Raw genomic sequence first — 17458 nt, 5'->3', positions numbered from 1 at the left:
GGTAGATGGTGAAATAGGTTCATGAAAATACAGTAACTCCCTTCTTCCTTCATGTTGTTGTTTACAATTTAGACAAAACATATACTGTAGGTGAAAGCTGAGTTTAGTCAATATGTATGTATCAACTGGTACAGGCAGTTTGGAGAAGGGAAGAATTCCATTTCATCTGTGTGGTTAGGGAAGGCTTCCTAGAGGAAGTGATAAGAGTGATTTATTCATTCAATAATTTTAAAAATATTTAGGGATAAAATAATATGATATCTGGAATTTAATAGAAGGATTGGGAGGGGACTATATGGCGACATAGATGGAATGAGGGTGGCCATTTGATAGTTCTATCTAACAAAAGCTTTCGTCCAAAGAACTAAGTCTTGGTAGTTTTGCAGTCCATTTTTACGTCCTGAGGCTAAGAGTAGGCTTTGATCACATCAGACCTTAATGGAACTAGGCATGTTGGTAGACCAGATCCAGTCTTAGCCCACTTTGTACAGCAGGAAGCAACAAGCAACCTGACATATGAGGTTAAGATGAATTTCTGTTTCTTTAGGAGTCACTAAACTCATTGAACTATGGTCATCTTTCTTGATGGACTGATATTTTCAGGGTGTCTGTGCCAGTAATATCCTCTTCAGTCTTTTTAGTACTGTGTATTGACTAGGCAAGTGAAGGTCAAGGTTTAATAGAGTTATACTTGAGCAATATTCATACTTGAGCTCAATTAGAATAGAGCTAACAGCTTTCCACTAATTTTAAATAGGCAACATTTTTTTATTTGAATGACAATTACCTTTGGAAAAGAAAAATACCTATATGTCTTTGGAAGTTTGGAAGAGTGTGCCCCAGGGTCTGCATTGAGGCCTAATGGATGGCAATAATGTACAGACTTTTATGACCAGAACTATGCCTACCATATATACAGTCTGTCCAGTATAAAAAGAAAACTATTTATGTAGAATCACCCATGTTTATTTTTATACTTAATCTGGTGGTTTAGGGTCTGAGAATATGCAAATGTTATTTACCTAGGGCAGTGAGTTGGGAAGTGAAACTGTTAGTTTTGTATCAGTAGAAAAATGAATGACATTTTAAGTAAGTTTCCCCAACCTGTCATTAAATTGAGCTGTAAAATAAAATTTATTTCACATTTCATTTGCCCTTCTAATACTTGCTGCTCGTTCCATCTGTTCTCTCTTCTATAATGCTTCTCTCATCTCCTACTCACCTGGCTAATCCCTACCCTTCCCCTCCCTTTAAGACTCAGCTCAGGCATTACCTCCTCCAGGTGGGAGACCCCATCCCCTAAGCTGGGTGGCATGGCCCTCTTCTGCCCTCTCTGTACCTGTCTCTGTCATGCACTGGTCATGTTTACTTAGCTCTGTGTATGAGTGTGTCCCCACTGTCTGGATACTCCTAGAGGGCATGGACCCTGTATTCCTTGTACCTGGCATTATTAGAAGCAATAAATGTTTGTTCAAAGAATGATATGTGCAGCATTTATCTTCTCAATGTTTATCACATCTTGTGCACATAATTGGCACTCAGTGAATACTTGGCCTTTTGTTCCATATGTAAATTATCTTTCCTGCTATGAAAATACAGGATTTTTTTTTTGCTTTTTAATGTTTGAATAATACTTGTTTATTGTAGAAAAATTAAGAGGACTTAAGTTTTGTCTATATGAAAGAATATGAAATATTAGTCACCTCCAGTTTCTGGAATTGCCCATGTTAATGATCCTAGTGCTTTCCTTTTTTGTCCCCCAAGTTCAGTTCAATTTAATTAACATTGATTGAGCAACCATTATGTATTAGGCACTCTAGGCAATAAGAGGAATATGAACCATATCTTCTCTCAAAAAGCTCTCAGTCAAGGGACTTCGCTGGTGGTCCAGTGGTTAAAACTCCATGCTTCCAATGCAGGGGGCCTGGGTTCGATCCCTGGTTAGGGAACTAGATCCCACATGTCGCAACTAAGGGTTCGCACACACCGCACCTAAAAAGCCCACGTGCCGCAACGAAGATCCTGTGTGCCGCAACTAAGACCCAGAGCAGCCAAATAAATAAATAAATATTTAAAAAAAAAAAAAAGAGCTCTCAGTCAAAGGGGGAGAAAAAATTATAGAGTAGTAGATGCTCTTGAGCATCCTCAGTACTTTAATAAGGGTGCACTAGCACACAGTGTGGAAGCACTAAGGAAGGAATGGCCCCGGGCGGCTTCCCAGGGAAGGTACCGTTAGAGCTGCATCCTGAGAAGGATGAGGGCAAGTTCACCAGGAGGCAAAGGGATTGGCCATATGAGATGTGCACAGAGGTATAGAGACATGGAAGGAACATTGTCATTCATGCCCATTGTCTGCCTGAGTCCAATATGACCCTGTCGTATCCCCATTTTATAGATGAGGAAAATTGAGGCTGGGGTAACTCCTTTTGCCTCAGGTCACACTAGTAAAAAGTGAATGTAAGCTTGGGTTTTCTGATTCATAGTTCAATGCTTTATCATTAAACATAACCTGGTGAGGTGGAACCTGGCTTTCTAACATTGGACACAAACTAAAGGTCTAAAAACAAGCTTACTAAAAATTGTAAAATTGCTAAACAGAAATGTATGCTTTGTGTTTTTTTGAACGTTCAGGCATTTGCTTTGTCAGGGTCAGGATTTGTTGTGTAAAATATATTAAATATGATTTTACGATTATGTGGGAAAATGAATTAAGGCCCAGTTTGTGGATTACTATTTCTAACGATGTCCTTTATTTTCTCAGAGTGAGTTCAAGCCAGATAAAGATAAAGGGAAAGGGGAAATATACTTGAGATTAGAGACCTGAGTTGTGTTACTTGGTATTTGTACTTACTTCAGATCTTATTTTCATAACCTGTTGGGGTTGTTTTGGTACAGTACCTCAGCCAGACCCCAACCAACCCAAGCCTGAGGGACGGCAGATGACCCCTGTGAAAGGAGAGCCATTAGGAGTCATCTGTAACTGGCCTCCTGCTCTTGAGTCTGCCCTGCAGCGCTGGGGCACCACTCAGGCAAAATGCCCCTGTCTGACTGCACTGGACGTAACAGGGAAACCAATTTACACTCTTACTTACGGTGAGTTTCAGGAGTCCAGCTCCTTCCTTTTCTCCTAATAGTTCTTCAGATTATCATGGGTAATGTTTTTATCTTGCTATTTAGCAGTTACTGGTCATTGTGTTTCACTAGATCTTTTAAATTATTTTAATAGGATCCTAAGTTCTAAGTACAGCTGTTGCCAAATATTTTCTTTTGCTAAAGGGACTGTTGCAAGCCAGCTGATATTTAAAAGAAGAAAGAGACTTTTTAGATCCACTGATGTTTAAACATTAGGAGAGGATTTTAGGAAGACATTTGGGCAGGATTAATGGCATATGGTAAAAATCAGGTGGTTTTATCTAAAAATTGAAATTGGTTACTTTTTAGATCTTTGTCATTTACTTCATCCTGCCTCTTGCGTGTAATAGGCACAAAATTCTATAATGAACAAAGAATCAGTAGTTTTCCATTTAGTTTTGTTTTACAAATTTTTAAAATAACTTTATTTTTATTCTTTTTTTAAATAACAAGAAGAATGGATTCAACTTGGGCTGTGAGATTTTGTACTAGTTTATTCAGACAGATTCCTTTTTCAACCTTCACAAGTGGTATACATTGTCCATAGATCTCCATAGAGAATATTTTAGAGAAATAGTTTTTATTTAAAGAATTGTACAGATTGACATGAGTTTCCATCTTCAATGCCCCTCTGAATGAGTTGTGTGTAAAACCAACATATCTTTGCAAAATAAAATGATTTCACTTTCTTCATAATCTAAAATAAGAATTTCTAAGGGTGGTCGGGGAAAGGAGCCGGAAGAGGGGAGCAATAGGCTTTTCCCCCTAAAATCGTTTTTAGCATTCATTTCAGAAGCTGTACATTAATCTCATCCATGTACCCTTTAAGAAAGCAGTCAGCTAGCCAAACCTTTACATGTTTATTTAACATCTTTGACTGTATCCACATGTTTCACACAGTTAATTTCCATTTTATTGTCTGTTTTCACTGAAATACAGTGGTATGGAATGCTCAGTCATTTGAGGCGTACTTTTGCTTTGCACTTGCTTCAGTTATCCAGTATCATATGTGTAAGTGTTTCTTCAGAAAAAGCTTAGAAAGAAGCTGTCTTCTGATTTTCAGTCCTGTGATAAAAACTTGTTTCCTTCCCTTTAAATCTGATCAGCTCACATCAAATTATTTCTAAAGATATTCAGATTACTTCAGAGAAGAATTTGAAATATTATCTAAATCAGAGTGAGCTTTCATTTTTGCTTGAAGGCAGCACTGGCTTTCGTAAACTAGAGTGACTGTGAAGCAGTTTTTGTGGCGGAGGGCCTCTCTGTGTGTTGAGGGTGCTGCTTGTCTAATGTATCATTTGCTAGTGGCCGTTATCTCATTTGGTGTGCTGATGAACTGAATGCGCTCTTGCTGAAGTGGGCCTGTGTTTTTCTATATGACTGTTTTCTTTTTCCAGGAAAGTTGTGGAGCAGAAGTTTAAAGTTGGCCTACACACTGCTTAATAAACTGGGGACCAAAAATGAACCTGTATTAAAACCTGGAGACAGGGTAACTGGTTTTTTTGTTTGTTTGGTTGGTTTTTGGGGGGGGGGTTGTTTGTTTGTTTTAGGGAGGTGATGTTTATTGTTTTCCAGCATGCACATTCTGGATTTTTAATGTACAACAGCACAATTTATATAACTCTTACTCTTACAAAATGAAAATGGTTTGTTTCCAACCCAGGTTATAATTCTTGCGTTTATAGTTTGAAGGATATTCACATGTCTCTTTACTAATGAAAATAAAGAGAAACCTAAGTCTTTCTGTAAATAAATATTTCAATATTTAGACAACAAAAATAGCAATCAAGTTTACTCTTTGATTTTTTTCTTTGAAAAATGCCCCATAAAACTTTCAAAACAATATTCTGGGGGTGTGGACAGGGAGGGAGACTTATGTTACTTCTAAGAAGAAACAAATTGACATCATTAATTTCTTTTTACATTAGAGGTGACATTCAAATTTTTTTCAATATTTAAAGGTTTTATTCACTTTCTAAATAAAATTACTTCTTATCATCAAATACTACTTTTCATTTGGGCTTGTAGAATGAAGCACCAGCTACGTACACAACAGAATTCATTTTAGTAGGCTCATGAGTACAAAATTTCCTAAACTAGCCTGTTAAAGATATTAATACTTACGCATTTTGGCAAAGGGCATCTAAAGTATGGCTTTTACTTTGAAGTATGACTTGTGAGTGTACCATAATCTTCACTGAACCCTAAGAAGGTAATTTCGTGTCTTCCTAACAACATGGACACTTGTGTGCAGAAAGGAAATGGGTTGTTTAAATGTCTTGTGCATTTAGTATTTTTTTTAGAACTCTAGAAGGTTCAGAACTGAACTTATCTTGGGAGTAAGTTAAGAGAATCTTTAAGTGAGAGAAAGAAAGGGAGAAACAAAAGTCCAATGACATAATTAAGTTTCAAACGTTAATCTGTGAATATCCAAGCCACGGAACAAACTCCACAACAATCGTGACTTCTGTGTTTTTGCATTCCTTGAGGAAATTAGGAAGGGTCAGTTATCTCGGATGCATTACAGGTGAGATCACAGGTTTGAACATATTATGGAGGTTTCACTGTTTATCTTTTGTAAATGAATTAACTTTATATTCATAATGGTTTCTGCCAGTATTGCTTATACCTACTACCAAATGCCTTCTTGCTAGTATACTTGCATTGTTGGTTAAGTGAGTAAGGATTAATGCAATGAATTTGTTAAAAAGTAAGAAACCTTAGGTTTGCCCTAAGGTGGTAATTGAGTCCGTCAATTCTTGTAGGTTCTCTCTGAGAGATATAAGGCTTATTCTTTAATATGTTAGTCTATCTAGAGAGATCCATCACATTAATTTTATTGCTTTAGCCCTGCACTAAAGTAAATTGCCTTAGGTTTTCTAAGTAATTAACTTACTACTGAAGGTGAGTTGTTTACTGCTAAATCACCAATAGAATTAAATGAAAAATTCTTATGGTGATGATGATGAATTGCATTATAGTCCCCGAACTGTGCCTAGTATAATCATGGGAATGACAGAGATCTTTTTAGATGTGTGCATCCTTCTGAATAAGTTAATTTTCTTTAGGCCATTAAATGGTTTGATGTATTGTGTCCATGCTAAATGTCATATATAAATCTATCACTTAGTGGCATTGAAAGCGTTAGTCTCCTCTTATTCCTCTGTATTGAATGTCATTATGTATTATAGGTAGCCCTGGTTTACCCCAACAATGATCCAGTCATGTTTATGGTGGCTTTTTATGGATGTCTCCTGGCCGAAGTGATTCCAGTGCCTATAGAGGTACCTCTTACCAGAAAGGTAACATGGCTAAATTTAGAGAAGTGTAGCCTGATGCGACACGGCAGGCATTGGGTTCTTGGATCAGTTGACTCAGTTACAACATTAAAAAATAGTCTGACCATTTTCTTAGGTACTTAGCTTCACTTTCTAAAAACATGAAAGTTGTAGAAAATTTATTTATGAATACTTATACGTTTCATGAAAATAACCTGTTTTCAACCGAGATAGAATTTTTCTAGTGTTATATATCACGTAAAAGTTATGGGGACATACTTGACTTTTCAACGATTACCATTTATAAAGAGTACCACTCGGGAATTCCCTGGCGGTCCAGTGGTTAAGACTTGGGCTTTCAGTGCCGTGGACCCGGGTTCAATCCCTGGTCGAGGAACCCACAAGCCACGTGGTACAGCCAACAACAACAAAAAAAGTACCACTCTCGGGACTTCCCTGGTGGTGCACTGGTTAAGATTTTGCCTTCCAGTGTAGGGGGTGTGGGTTTGATCCCTGGTCGGGGAGCCAAGGTCCCACATGCCTTGGGGCCAAAAAAACAAAACATAAAACAGAAGCGATATTGTAACAAATTCAATAAAGACTTTAAAAATGGTCCACATCAAAAAAAAATCTTAAAATAAGAAGTACCACTCTTGCTTCAGAGACTATAGATAATCCACATTTACAATAGGTGAAACCTTTCTGAGAAGGGATTTCCCTTAACTGTATCGCAACATCTAGGGTCTCCATTAAGTCGAAGGGCGGTGCAGTGATGTTGTGTTACTACTCTGGGGTACAGAATTTACTTTGACCTCACATCCGTCCTACTAAAATAAGCGTATGTGGCAGATGTCAAAGTTTAACTGAATGATTTCTCCATGAGCTGTTTGACCCTAATTTTCTCGTGCAGTTTATTTTTGGGAGTTGATGGTGAAGACAAATATGGTGGAGACTATGGATTTATAAGAAAAAAATTATTTTCTGAAAGGAATAAAAAAATTGGTAGCATCCCTGAAACTCTGGTTGATGGGTATAGTATCTTTAGATTGGTCAGGAAATCATAGGGTTGTTCTTAAATTATTAAGTTGGCAATGTTTATGTGGTTTCATAATGATACCTTTAAGATGAAATTTTAATGGAAATGCTTTAGGCTATCTCTTTTGGTTTCTTCCTCGGCCATTGCTGTAAGGCTTAAATCTACCTCCTTTAAAATAGAATAATAAGGAGTATGTGGACCTGGGTATAACCGTCCATTCACTTTCATTGTAAATTTGTACATTTGGTGTCCATTTACATTATTTATTTCGTTCTGACCTGAATTGCTTTGCTTTTGGATTTGGAGGTATGGCTAGGTCAAGACAACTTAACCATGTTCACTTTTGTTTCATTTCCTGAGATCAATCTAAAAGAGGAGTGTTGCTGACCATTCACTAAAATGGTCACATTTGGCTGGTGGAATTCATCGTTAGCAATGTCAGATTAATAAAATGTGATTTAAAAAAAAAAAAAATGTGATTTGCACTCAGGAAATCATTGTGTTGTAGAAATTATTTGGAAGAACATATTGTCACTGGATTTTGACAATTGCCAGATATCAGGGGGTTCCACAAATGTGTCACACAAGTGCCAGAGTGTTACTGAGTGTCAGGCTTGGGGCTTCAGTGTGCTCACGTTCACTCCCCTACCTTGCTCATTATCTTTTGTCCACAGGATGCTGGAGGGCAGCAGATTGGCTTCTTGCTGGGAAGCTGCGGTATTGCCTTAGCTCTTACCAGTGAAGTTTGTCTAAAGGGATTGCCAAAAACCCAGAATGGAGAAATTGTACAGTTTAAAGGTTAGTAATATTTGTACCTGGATTATCAGTTAAAAATTAAAGCCGAGTGCTTTAATTAGTGTTTTAATATAATAATAGCTAAGTACTTAACATATATTTTCTTATTTAATTCTCATAATCTTATGAAGTAGGTACCATCATTATCCCCATTTTACAGGTGAGGAAAGTGAGACACAAAGAGGTTAAGTAAGTTGCCCAAAGTCACAGCTAATATATGGCAGAGCAGCGATTTGAACCCAAATCTGTCTGATTCCACAGCCCACACCCTTAACCTTTATGCTGATGGTTGGAAAAGCTACCACTCTGTTCACTAAAGCTAAATGCTACATGTAGAGACCACTAACCTCAGTGGACTTCCACTGCCAAATGGACCTCCCAGTTGTTGAGGTAATGTCAAGGCCTGGAATTAGCATGTGGAACGATTGTACTTTTGAAAGAAGGTATAATTGTCTGGTGATTTATCACTAAACACTAATAAAGATATTTTACTGATTATAAAATGACCTTGATTTGGTCTCTTGATATTTAAAATGACCGATTCATTGTGAACTCCTTTCCTGATGGCTTAGGCAATTCAATTTTTATTTTGGGTTTGATTTAGGTTGGCCCCGGCTCAAATGGGTTGTAACAGATTCCAAGTACCTTTCAAAGCCACCTAAAGACTGGCAACCCCACATCTCGCCTGCTGGTACAGAACCAGCATACATTGAGGTAAGTCCTGAGACTAGGATGTACATTCTGGCTTTTCCTTTGGCTTCAATTGCTGTCCCACAAAATTTTAAACTATTTGTGGTTTTAATGTTAGTATATCCTCCTGGTTTGTTAGATTTCCATCTTTTGGCTTGTAAAATGCCTATAGTGGCCCTTCTATTCTAATTATTTTGAACATAAATACATATTCAAGAGAAAGACAACAAAGAAATTGATCCTTGTCATATAAGAAAGTTACAAAAGACTTAGAGAAGTTCAGAGGTTTAAGAAATGCTTTACTGGCAGAGATATTTTTCTGCTGCTTTGGGGATGGGAGTGGTGGGGGGTGATGGGAAGCAAGAGACTGGAGAAATGAGGAGGACAAATAGCTGTGCTTGAAAAGAACAGATTTAGGGCTTCCCTGGTGGCGCAGTGGTTGAGAGTCCGCCTGCCGATGCAGGGGACACGGGTTTGTGCCCCGGTCCGGGAAGATCCCACATGCCGCGGAGCGGCTGGGCCCGTGAGCCATGGCCGCTGGGCCTGCGCGTCTGGAGCCTGTGCTCCGCAATGGGAGAGGCCACAGCAGTGAGAGGCCCGCATACCGAAAAAAAAAAAAAAAAAACAAATTTAACAGATAAAGAGCAAGAAGAAACAGATGGCTAGAGGGTTTGGTATTGAATGTTAGTGTAGGAACTTGACTGATTGATAACATAATTCAGTTGAGGGATTAGGTCCTACTGCATACCAGGCACCAGGCCAAGTGCTTTATTTTTTTTATTTTTACTTTTTTAAAATTTATTTATTTTTGGCTGTGTTGGGTCTTCGTTGCTGCGCGTGGGCTTTCTCTAGTTGCAGCGAGCGAGGGCTACTCTTTGTTGCAGTGTGCGGGCTTCTCATTGCAGTGGCTTCTCTTGTTGCGGAGCACGGGCTCTAGGCACACAGGCTTCAGTAGTTGCAGCACACGGGCTCAGTAGTTGTGGCTCGCGGGCTCTGGAGCACAGGCTCAGTAGTTGTAGCACACAGGGCTTAGTTGCTCCGCGGCACATGGAATCTTCCCAGACCAGGGTTCCAACCCGTGTCCCCTGCATTTGCAGGCGGATTCTAAACCAGTGCCACCAGGGAAGCCCAGGCCAAGTGCTTTATATGCATTATCTCAGTCAGTCCTCACAAGTACCCTGTGAGGTGGGGGGCTGTTATTAAACCTGCTTAGTACCTGAGGAGACTAAGACTTTAACTTGAGTAACCAACCAAAGGTTTGTCTAAAACCTTTGACTCAAAGTTGACAGAGCTCCGACTCAAACTCATATCTGTTTCACTCTAAAAGCTATGCCCTTGAGTACTCTGCATCTTGCTTGAGACGTATTAGTAAATGCTCACCAACTGTTTGCTAAATTAATGAATAAACATCCATAAATTTTTTAAAAAGTTTGGGGAAAAAAATCCACCCAACTTGAGCCCTGTAGTGATAACTTTGGCTGTAAAAGGGAAGAGAGTGGGCAGTAGCTTTGAGGCAACGTGGTGATGTTGGATCGAAGGAGGATTGCTTTTAAAGGTGGAAGGGATCTGGGTACATTTAAATGACAGACAAGTAAACAGGCGATTAAAATACCAAATTTAGCAGTCAGCTCTCAATCCATATCATCTCCCAGTGATGACATGGTTCACCCCTTCATCCCCCTTAAAGCTGCTCACTGGCTTCCCTGACTACTCACTGACCACTCCTTTTCAGTCTTCTTTATTGGTTCTTCCTAAAAGGTAAAGTGCCCTTCATTCTGTGGCCCCTGCTTAGCTCTCTGACCTCATGTAGAACTACTGTCCTCTACATTTCTATGCTTCTGCTATTCTGAATTAACTTGCAGTTTTCACTTAGGACCCTCTTATTACCCACAGGACATTGCTAGTGAGTTTCAAGTATCCTGTGGGTAATAAGGAGCTTTTAAAGGGCTGTCAGCAGAAGAGTGACAAGAATAAATATGTTGTTAAAAGATTTATCTGTTTGGTGGAGTTAAGAAGGGAAATGGGGAGCTTTTACAGTTATCCAGGTGAGCCCAAGTTCATGGTGATGGGGATGGAGAAAAGTGGTTGGATGGAATTGAGATACAGTAAGAAATAGAAGAGACAGGACTTAGTGACTAACTCTGGAGAGGGTGGAGGCAAGAAAGACACTTGGGTTTCTGACTTGGGCAACTGGATAGATGATGGATGGCATCCTTCACTAAGACAGAAAGTACAGCAAGAAAAGTTTTCATGGGCGAAAGGTAGAGGGGTGGTGTTGGCTGCGTTTCACAGGAGTACGGGTCATTCGAGGGGAAGGGTTGACCCTCTGAGTCTGGATCTCTGGAGAGAGGTCTGGACTGGAAGTAGAGAATTGGGAGTCATCAGGAATGTGGTACCCTGATGAATTAAAGTGAAAAGAGAAGAGGAAGAACAGAACGTTCAGGGAATGCCAACATTCAAGGGATGGGCAGAGAAAGTGGAGGGGAAAGGAGAGAGAGAGAGAATATTGAATAGGAAGGGGAGTATCACAAAAGCCAAGGAAAGAGAAAGTGTCAAGAAAGGAGGTGTCAGATATTATAGAAAGGTCTGATAAAGTAACGTATGCAATATGTGCTTTTGATTTAACAATAAAAATGTGACTGATCTTGGTAAAAAGCAACTTGAATGGAGCATCGAGGTAAAAGCGAAATTATAGCTGATTGATTTGGAGGAGTGAATAGGCCATTTCCCAGTCTCCCCTCCCAGCCGGGAGCTGCTGATAGACAGGGACTACACTTGCACACCTTTAGCTCTTGCTCTTGCCGTGTATTTGATACTGTGCTTCTGTTAACACAGCTGAGGTCACATGTTTGTTTTAGCTTCTTTAGCAGCCACTTCACACTGACAACTAATTAAACTTTTAAGAATTTTTCACACATACTTTTGTTGAGCTTTGACATTACCCAGTCCTATCTTTGTGTGATTAGAGTTTGGGGCCCAAGTGCGTAGCCTCAGATATTTATATGAAACGTTAAATTCAGCCCATCGTCATGGCTTTTCGGGGTTTCGTTTTTGGATTCTAGTTTTGTCATTTGAAATAACCCATTTTGTTGTTTCTTGTGTTTTTGTTTTTGTGTTTTTTTTTCTAGTATAAAACAAGCAAAGAAGGGAGTGTAATGGGAGTTACAGTGTCCCGCCTTGCAATGCTGTCTCACTGCCAAGCTCTGTCGCAGGCCTGCAATTATTCTGAAGGTCAGACTTCACCCCATGACTGCCTGCACTGTGAGCTCAGATCTGTGTGACTTCGAGCAGAGTGCTCGGCGGCTGGACTCCAGTTAATGACCGCATTCAGAGGGAAATGTTCTAAGACACATTCTTGGCTTGCTTTCTTCTTTTTCACAAATATGCTGTGATTTAAAGAAACTAGAATTCTGGGCAAACCAAATATGTAAAGCATGATTTCTAGAGTGCAGAAATAGAAAACTAATTAAAACCATGTGCTTATTAGTCGCGGAATGTCAGGTACCTCCATCTCCCCATGCATTAGAGCTGCCACCAGCTGTATGGAGTTAGAGTCAAAGAAATTCTGCTACCAAAAAACACAAATTAAAACACAAAAATGTATTCTGGGTTGTTGGACTTTAGATGCGTTGATATATATTGTGTAATGACTATTCCCCTTAGAATGTTCTTCACAATATTAATTTTTTTAGTGTTTTATTCTCCTTTCATAGGATGAAACAAGTTAATACATGCTCATTATAGCAGCATTACAGAGCTGCATTCTTGTCTGGTTAAAAATATATATGTTTGTGTGTGTAATGAAATCGATCAAAATGCCAACGAATGCAGTTGATTATTATATAATACATTCATATAATGGGTTATACGCTGAGGTATTAAAACTCATGTTCTTGAATATTAAAGATTGTTTCAGTATATCATTAAGTGGAAGCAAATTAGATACAGAGCAGTATGTGCCAATTTTGTTAGTCAAGCATCTGTCTCTATATAAGCATTGTAAGTATATAAGCTTAGGATTATATGTGCATGTATGTAGATAGAATATATAGATATATACATACACCAACATTTTTGGTTTTCTCTAGGAAGTATAATTTTTTACATATGCTTGTGAAACTTCCAAAGTTTCTAAAACAAACATGTGTTCCTTATATAATTAGGAAAAAATTATTATCTCAAAGACAGTGCCAAAGTCAAGGAATTCCAAACTCATTGTTTCTTCTGTGACCACGTCACCCTGTGATCAGTCCCCCAGCCAATTTGAGGGTACCCTCAAGTAATTAGAAGACCCTGAGAACTTTTAGTGGTTTCTTTAAAAGTACCAAATCAGTTGTTTTATAGAGGCAAGTGATATAATTTTGCTACTTAACACTAAAGATGATTTCCTTGTGTTTTTTCCTATTTTTTCCTATTTTAGGGGAAACAGTAGTAAATGTTTTAGACTTTAAGAAGGATGCTGGGCTGTGGCATGGCATGTTTGCGGTAAGCTACACAGAATCGAGGCCTTTAGTGTAAATTGTGCTTATGATTCAGGTCACTGTGTGAGCTGTGTAACCACAGCGTCACTCAGTGCTTGTTTGAAATTTAAGCCCCTAAAAGATCAGTAGTGTTTTCCAGGGGAATTTTATTTTGTGATACGAATGGTAATTTTTTTAAAGGAGAATGTAATTCTGTTTTTTCTTCATTGTGTGGTTGGGTATACCTTTCACATAATAGTATATAGGAGAACTTAGGATCAAAAATCCTTTAAATATCTGCTATGATGACGCAAAGCTAAAAAATTTCTACCAATGGCTATATGTTTATTTATATTTTTCAAAAACTATGAGAGTCACCTCTTCTCTTTTCTGAAGAAAAGATTACTTAAATATATCTGGAACTTTGCAACTGTGTTTAATAATATCTAACCTTTCCATTGGACAAAATGTCTTGAATGAGTCCATGCTGCAATGAAAGAGTAGAATAACAAGGTAGATGAGACTGCTTTCCATAATAGAGGAACAGGTACCATCCTAAGGGAGTTAGAAAAAGGTGACTTCCTCCCAGCTGTGGCCTCAATTTTTATGGAAGAGGTGACAGTTGAGTTGGACTAAAAAATGGGTAAGATGTAGCCATATAGAGATATTTGGGAGGTGGAAGTAGAAGGGGGGACATTTCAAGTGGGAAAAGCTACATATGGAGCATGCTGATTAGGAGGGGAGAGAGAAGAGATACAGTATCCTACAGTTGAAAGAACCTTTGAGAGTATCTCCTCACACATTGCAGGAGTCAGAGAAAGAGTAGGAAATGAAGCATGGGGAAGAGGAGCGGTTTCCCTTTTCTCCCAGGGCCCCTCAAATTAGTAAAAAACAAAACAAACAAACAAAAAACCCTTATTCCTTGAGCATACATGCTTTCTTGCTCTTTTCTAAAGTCCTTCCCATTTTGTTTTTTTTAATCAGCGGTTAAGAAACCCTTGTGAGGAGTTAGAGGGAATCTTCTCTCTCTGATACACAGAGCAAGATAGGGACACGTGTGAAGAATTAGTTATATACACCATTCTTTCCCTGAAATCCAAAAGTTTGTCACCATAGCTAGAAACTTGGGGGAGGGAGGAAAAAGAGGTTTACAGTGGTATTTTGGTATCTTTGGGCCACTTGGGTGGTGAACAAAATGGCTAGTCTAAGTACCAAGACTTAACTACTCTGTCAGGCTGGGTCTCTGTGGGGACAGGGGGTCCTGGGTATGTTCGGTCTGGGTGGCAGGAGAGACACCAAATTGCATGACCCCCTCAGGTTACTCAGCTTTATCTACCCAAACACCTAACGGGTCTAGGCAGGACCTCCGGTAAGCGACAGGGAAACGTTGATTTCTTGCTTTGTAAGACCCAGCCCTCTGTGGTATGTGGCAAGCATAAACATGATGAAAGCGCTCAGAGGGTTAGAGAGCAGTTTGGCAGTTCTCTGTTCAGTGGTAAAAGCACACATCCTATGACTCAGCAGTACAAATTTTCTGTACCTACCCTAGAGAAACACTTACACACGTGCCAGGGAAATGAGTATAAATATGTTCCTTGAAACATTGTTTGCAATTGCAAAAAAAAAATCTGTCAATAATAGGGAAATGCCCAAATAAATTGCGGTACAGTCATACTATAGAATACTATGCAGCAGGTCAAAAAAATTGTATAGATCTCTCATACTGATGTACATAGATTTAGCTCTAGAACAATTTAAGTGAAAAAAAAGCAAGTTGGGGCTTCCCTGGTGGCGCACACCTGCCAATGCAGGGGACGCAGGTTCGTGCCCCGGTCCAGGAGGATCCCACATGCCGTGGAGCAGCTGGGCCCGTGAGCCATAGACCCGGAGCCTGTGCTCCACGACGGGAGGGGCCACAACAGTGAGAGGCCCACGTACCGCAAAAAAAAAAAAAAAAAAAAAAAAAGCAAGTTGTAGATATGTGTATAGTATGATGCCTTTTATGTTAAAAATACTTTTATGTTTCTCTGGGGATGAATATATATGTAAACACATGGGAAAAAGACTGGAAGGATCCATGGCAGATTCATAACAATGATTATCTCTGAGGAGGAAAGAAGGGAACCAGGTTTGAGAATAGGTAGCAAAGGAGGCTTCAACCTTATAGTTAATATTTTCAATTTTTTTCAAAGAGCATGTGTTTGAGTATTGTATGGTTAAAATTGTTAACAGAATATCAGTTCAGTTTTAAAATGCTAAGTATGTATTAGGTATTGATTACTTTTTATCTTCCTTTGCTTTTCAGAATGTAATGAATAAGATGCATACAATTAGTGTACCCTACTCTGTTATGAAGACTTGCCCTCTCTCTTGGGTCCAAAGAGTACATGCCCACAAAGGTAGTTACACACAGCATCTAAGCTTTGATTATGTGACTGTTGGCAATTTCAGGGATTTTCAAATTGCTCTTCTAGCGACATAATTCTATGCCTTGGTGCCTTGACAGATTTTAGAGTTTGGTTATTAAAAAATCAGATATGTTGTCTAGTTCATCTCAGTTGATGTCCATTCTTAAGAATTGTGCCTGAATCTGGGCCCTGAATTAGATTTATTGGGTGCTTTGGTGTTCGAAGCTTCCTTGGCTAGGATACGAGGCCTGCCTGCAGGTCACAGTGAGCAAGGCAGTCGTGTGTCCAGTCAGTCGCCACTGCCTCAGAGCACCTGGAACAATTTCTTTGAAACCTTTTTTATTTTTCTCTAAGTGAAAATCATGATTCCTAAAATAAGTAAAAATGTTTTTGTTATATTAATATCTACCAAATTTAACATGTGTGTATTGACTTTATCTCTTTCGCATTTATAGCCAAGGTTGCTTTAGTAAAATGCCGAGACTTGCACTGGGCTATGATGGCACATCGGGACCAAAGAGATGTGAGCTTGAGCTCGCTTCGCATGTTGATTGTGACGGACGGAGCTAATCCCTGTGAGTATTTCTACAGTGTCAGTCTGGGAATATCCTTTTCTTTGGTAGTCTGAGGTTTTCATCCCCTTTCTGTAAGCTTTTTTTTTTTTTTTATATCTGTATTGAGAGATAATTCACATACCATAAAACTTGCCCATTTAAAGTACCCTTCAATGGGGGACTTCCCTGGCGGTCCGGTGGTTAAGAATTTGCCTTCCAGTGCAGGGGGTGTGGGTTCGATCCCTGGTTGGGGAGCTAAGATCCCACATGCCTCCTGGCCAAAAAACTAAAACATAAAACAACAGAAGCAATATTGTAGCAAATTCAATAAAGACTTTAAAAATGGTCCACATCAGAAAAAATCTTTTAAAAAAATTTAAAAAATAAAGTACAGTTCAGTGGTTTCAGTATATTCACAGAGTTATACAGCTATCGCCATTGACCTGAATTTAGAACATCATCATCCCCAAAAGAGACCCCATACCCATTAGTAGTCACTCCCCATTTCCCATCCTCTGTGCCCTAGCCAACTGCTAATCTACTCCCTGTCTCTGTATGTTTATCTATTCTGGACATTTCGCATAAATGTAGTCATGCTATATGTGGTCCTTTGTGACTGGCTCCTTTCACTTAGCATGTTTTCAAGGTCCCTCCTTGTTGTAGCCTGTGTCTGTACTTTATTCTTTTATGTTGCCATATAATATTCTATTGTATAGATATACTATATTTTATATAGTCATTCATCATTTGATGGATCTGTAAGCTTTTAAAACCACTCCATGCTCACTCATTTAGGTCCTTTCTCTATCATGTAACTAAAAAGAACTATGAGAAGGTAACTTGATATAGCCAAGTGTCTGGACTTTATGTAAATTCCCTGTCACCAAGTCTAAGGAGTTTGCAAAAGCTTTTAGAGATCTTACTGTGTTGCCTGCTTTTCCTGACAAGCATAAACATCTTGAGCCTCCACAGGGTAGAATCAGGTAAAGCATTAGATACTACTGTGTTCTTTGTCATCAGTGGATTTTTGTCAGTAGTCACAGTGATCATCTTGGTATAAAACACAGACCTCGGACTGACCTTAGTAAGAAACAAGTCAGAGAAT

General features: G+C 39.0%; 1 protein-coding gene across 4 annotated transcripts in view; it reads left to right on the top strand.

Moving 5' to 3' along the window:
* The window catches only part of DIP2B (disco interacting protein 2 homolog B), a 240956-nt gene that overhangs the window by 176898 nt on the left and 46600 nt on the right, over positions 1-17458 (top strand). For 3 of the 4 annotated variants that reach the window (XM_032644943.1, XM_032644945.1, XM_032644942.1), the window contains 9 exons: positions 2896-3093; positions 4530-4621; positions 6324-6434; positions 8121-8244; positions 8846-8955; positions 12060-12162; positions 13352-13416; positions 15697-15790; positions 16255-16374. In XM_032644943.1, the coding sequence (XP_032500834.1) occupies positions 2896-3093; positions 4530-4621; positions 6324-6434; positions 8121-8244; positions 8846-8955; positions 12060-12162; positions 13352-13416; positions 15697-15790; positions 16255-16374 (1017 nt within the window). The remainder of the gene's footprint in view (positions 1-2895; positions 3094-4529; positions 4622-6323; positions 6435-8120; positions 8245-8845; positions 8956-12059; positions 12163-13351; positions 13417-15696; positions 15791-16254; positions 16375-17458) is intronic. The other variant, XM_032644944.1, reaches the window with a different exon arrangement.

Source organism: Phocoena sinus, chromosome 10, assembly GCF_008692025.1.
Source record: "Phocoena sinus isolate mPhoSin1 chromosome 10, mPhoSin1.pri, whole genome shotgun sequence".
In the NCBI taxonomy this organism is placed as follows: Eukaryota; Metazoa; Chordata; class Mammalia; order Artiodactyla; family Phocoenidae; genus Phocoena; species Phocoena sinus.
The sequence above is the reverse complement of the archived record's forward strand: the minus strand, read 5'-3'. Positions and strand labels throughout refer to the sequence as shown.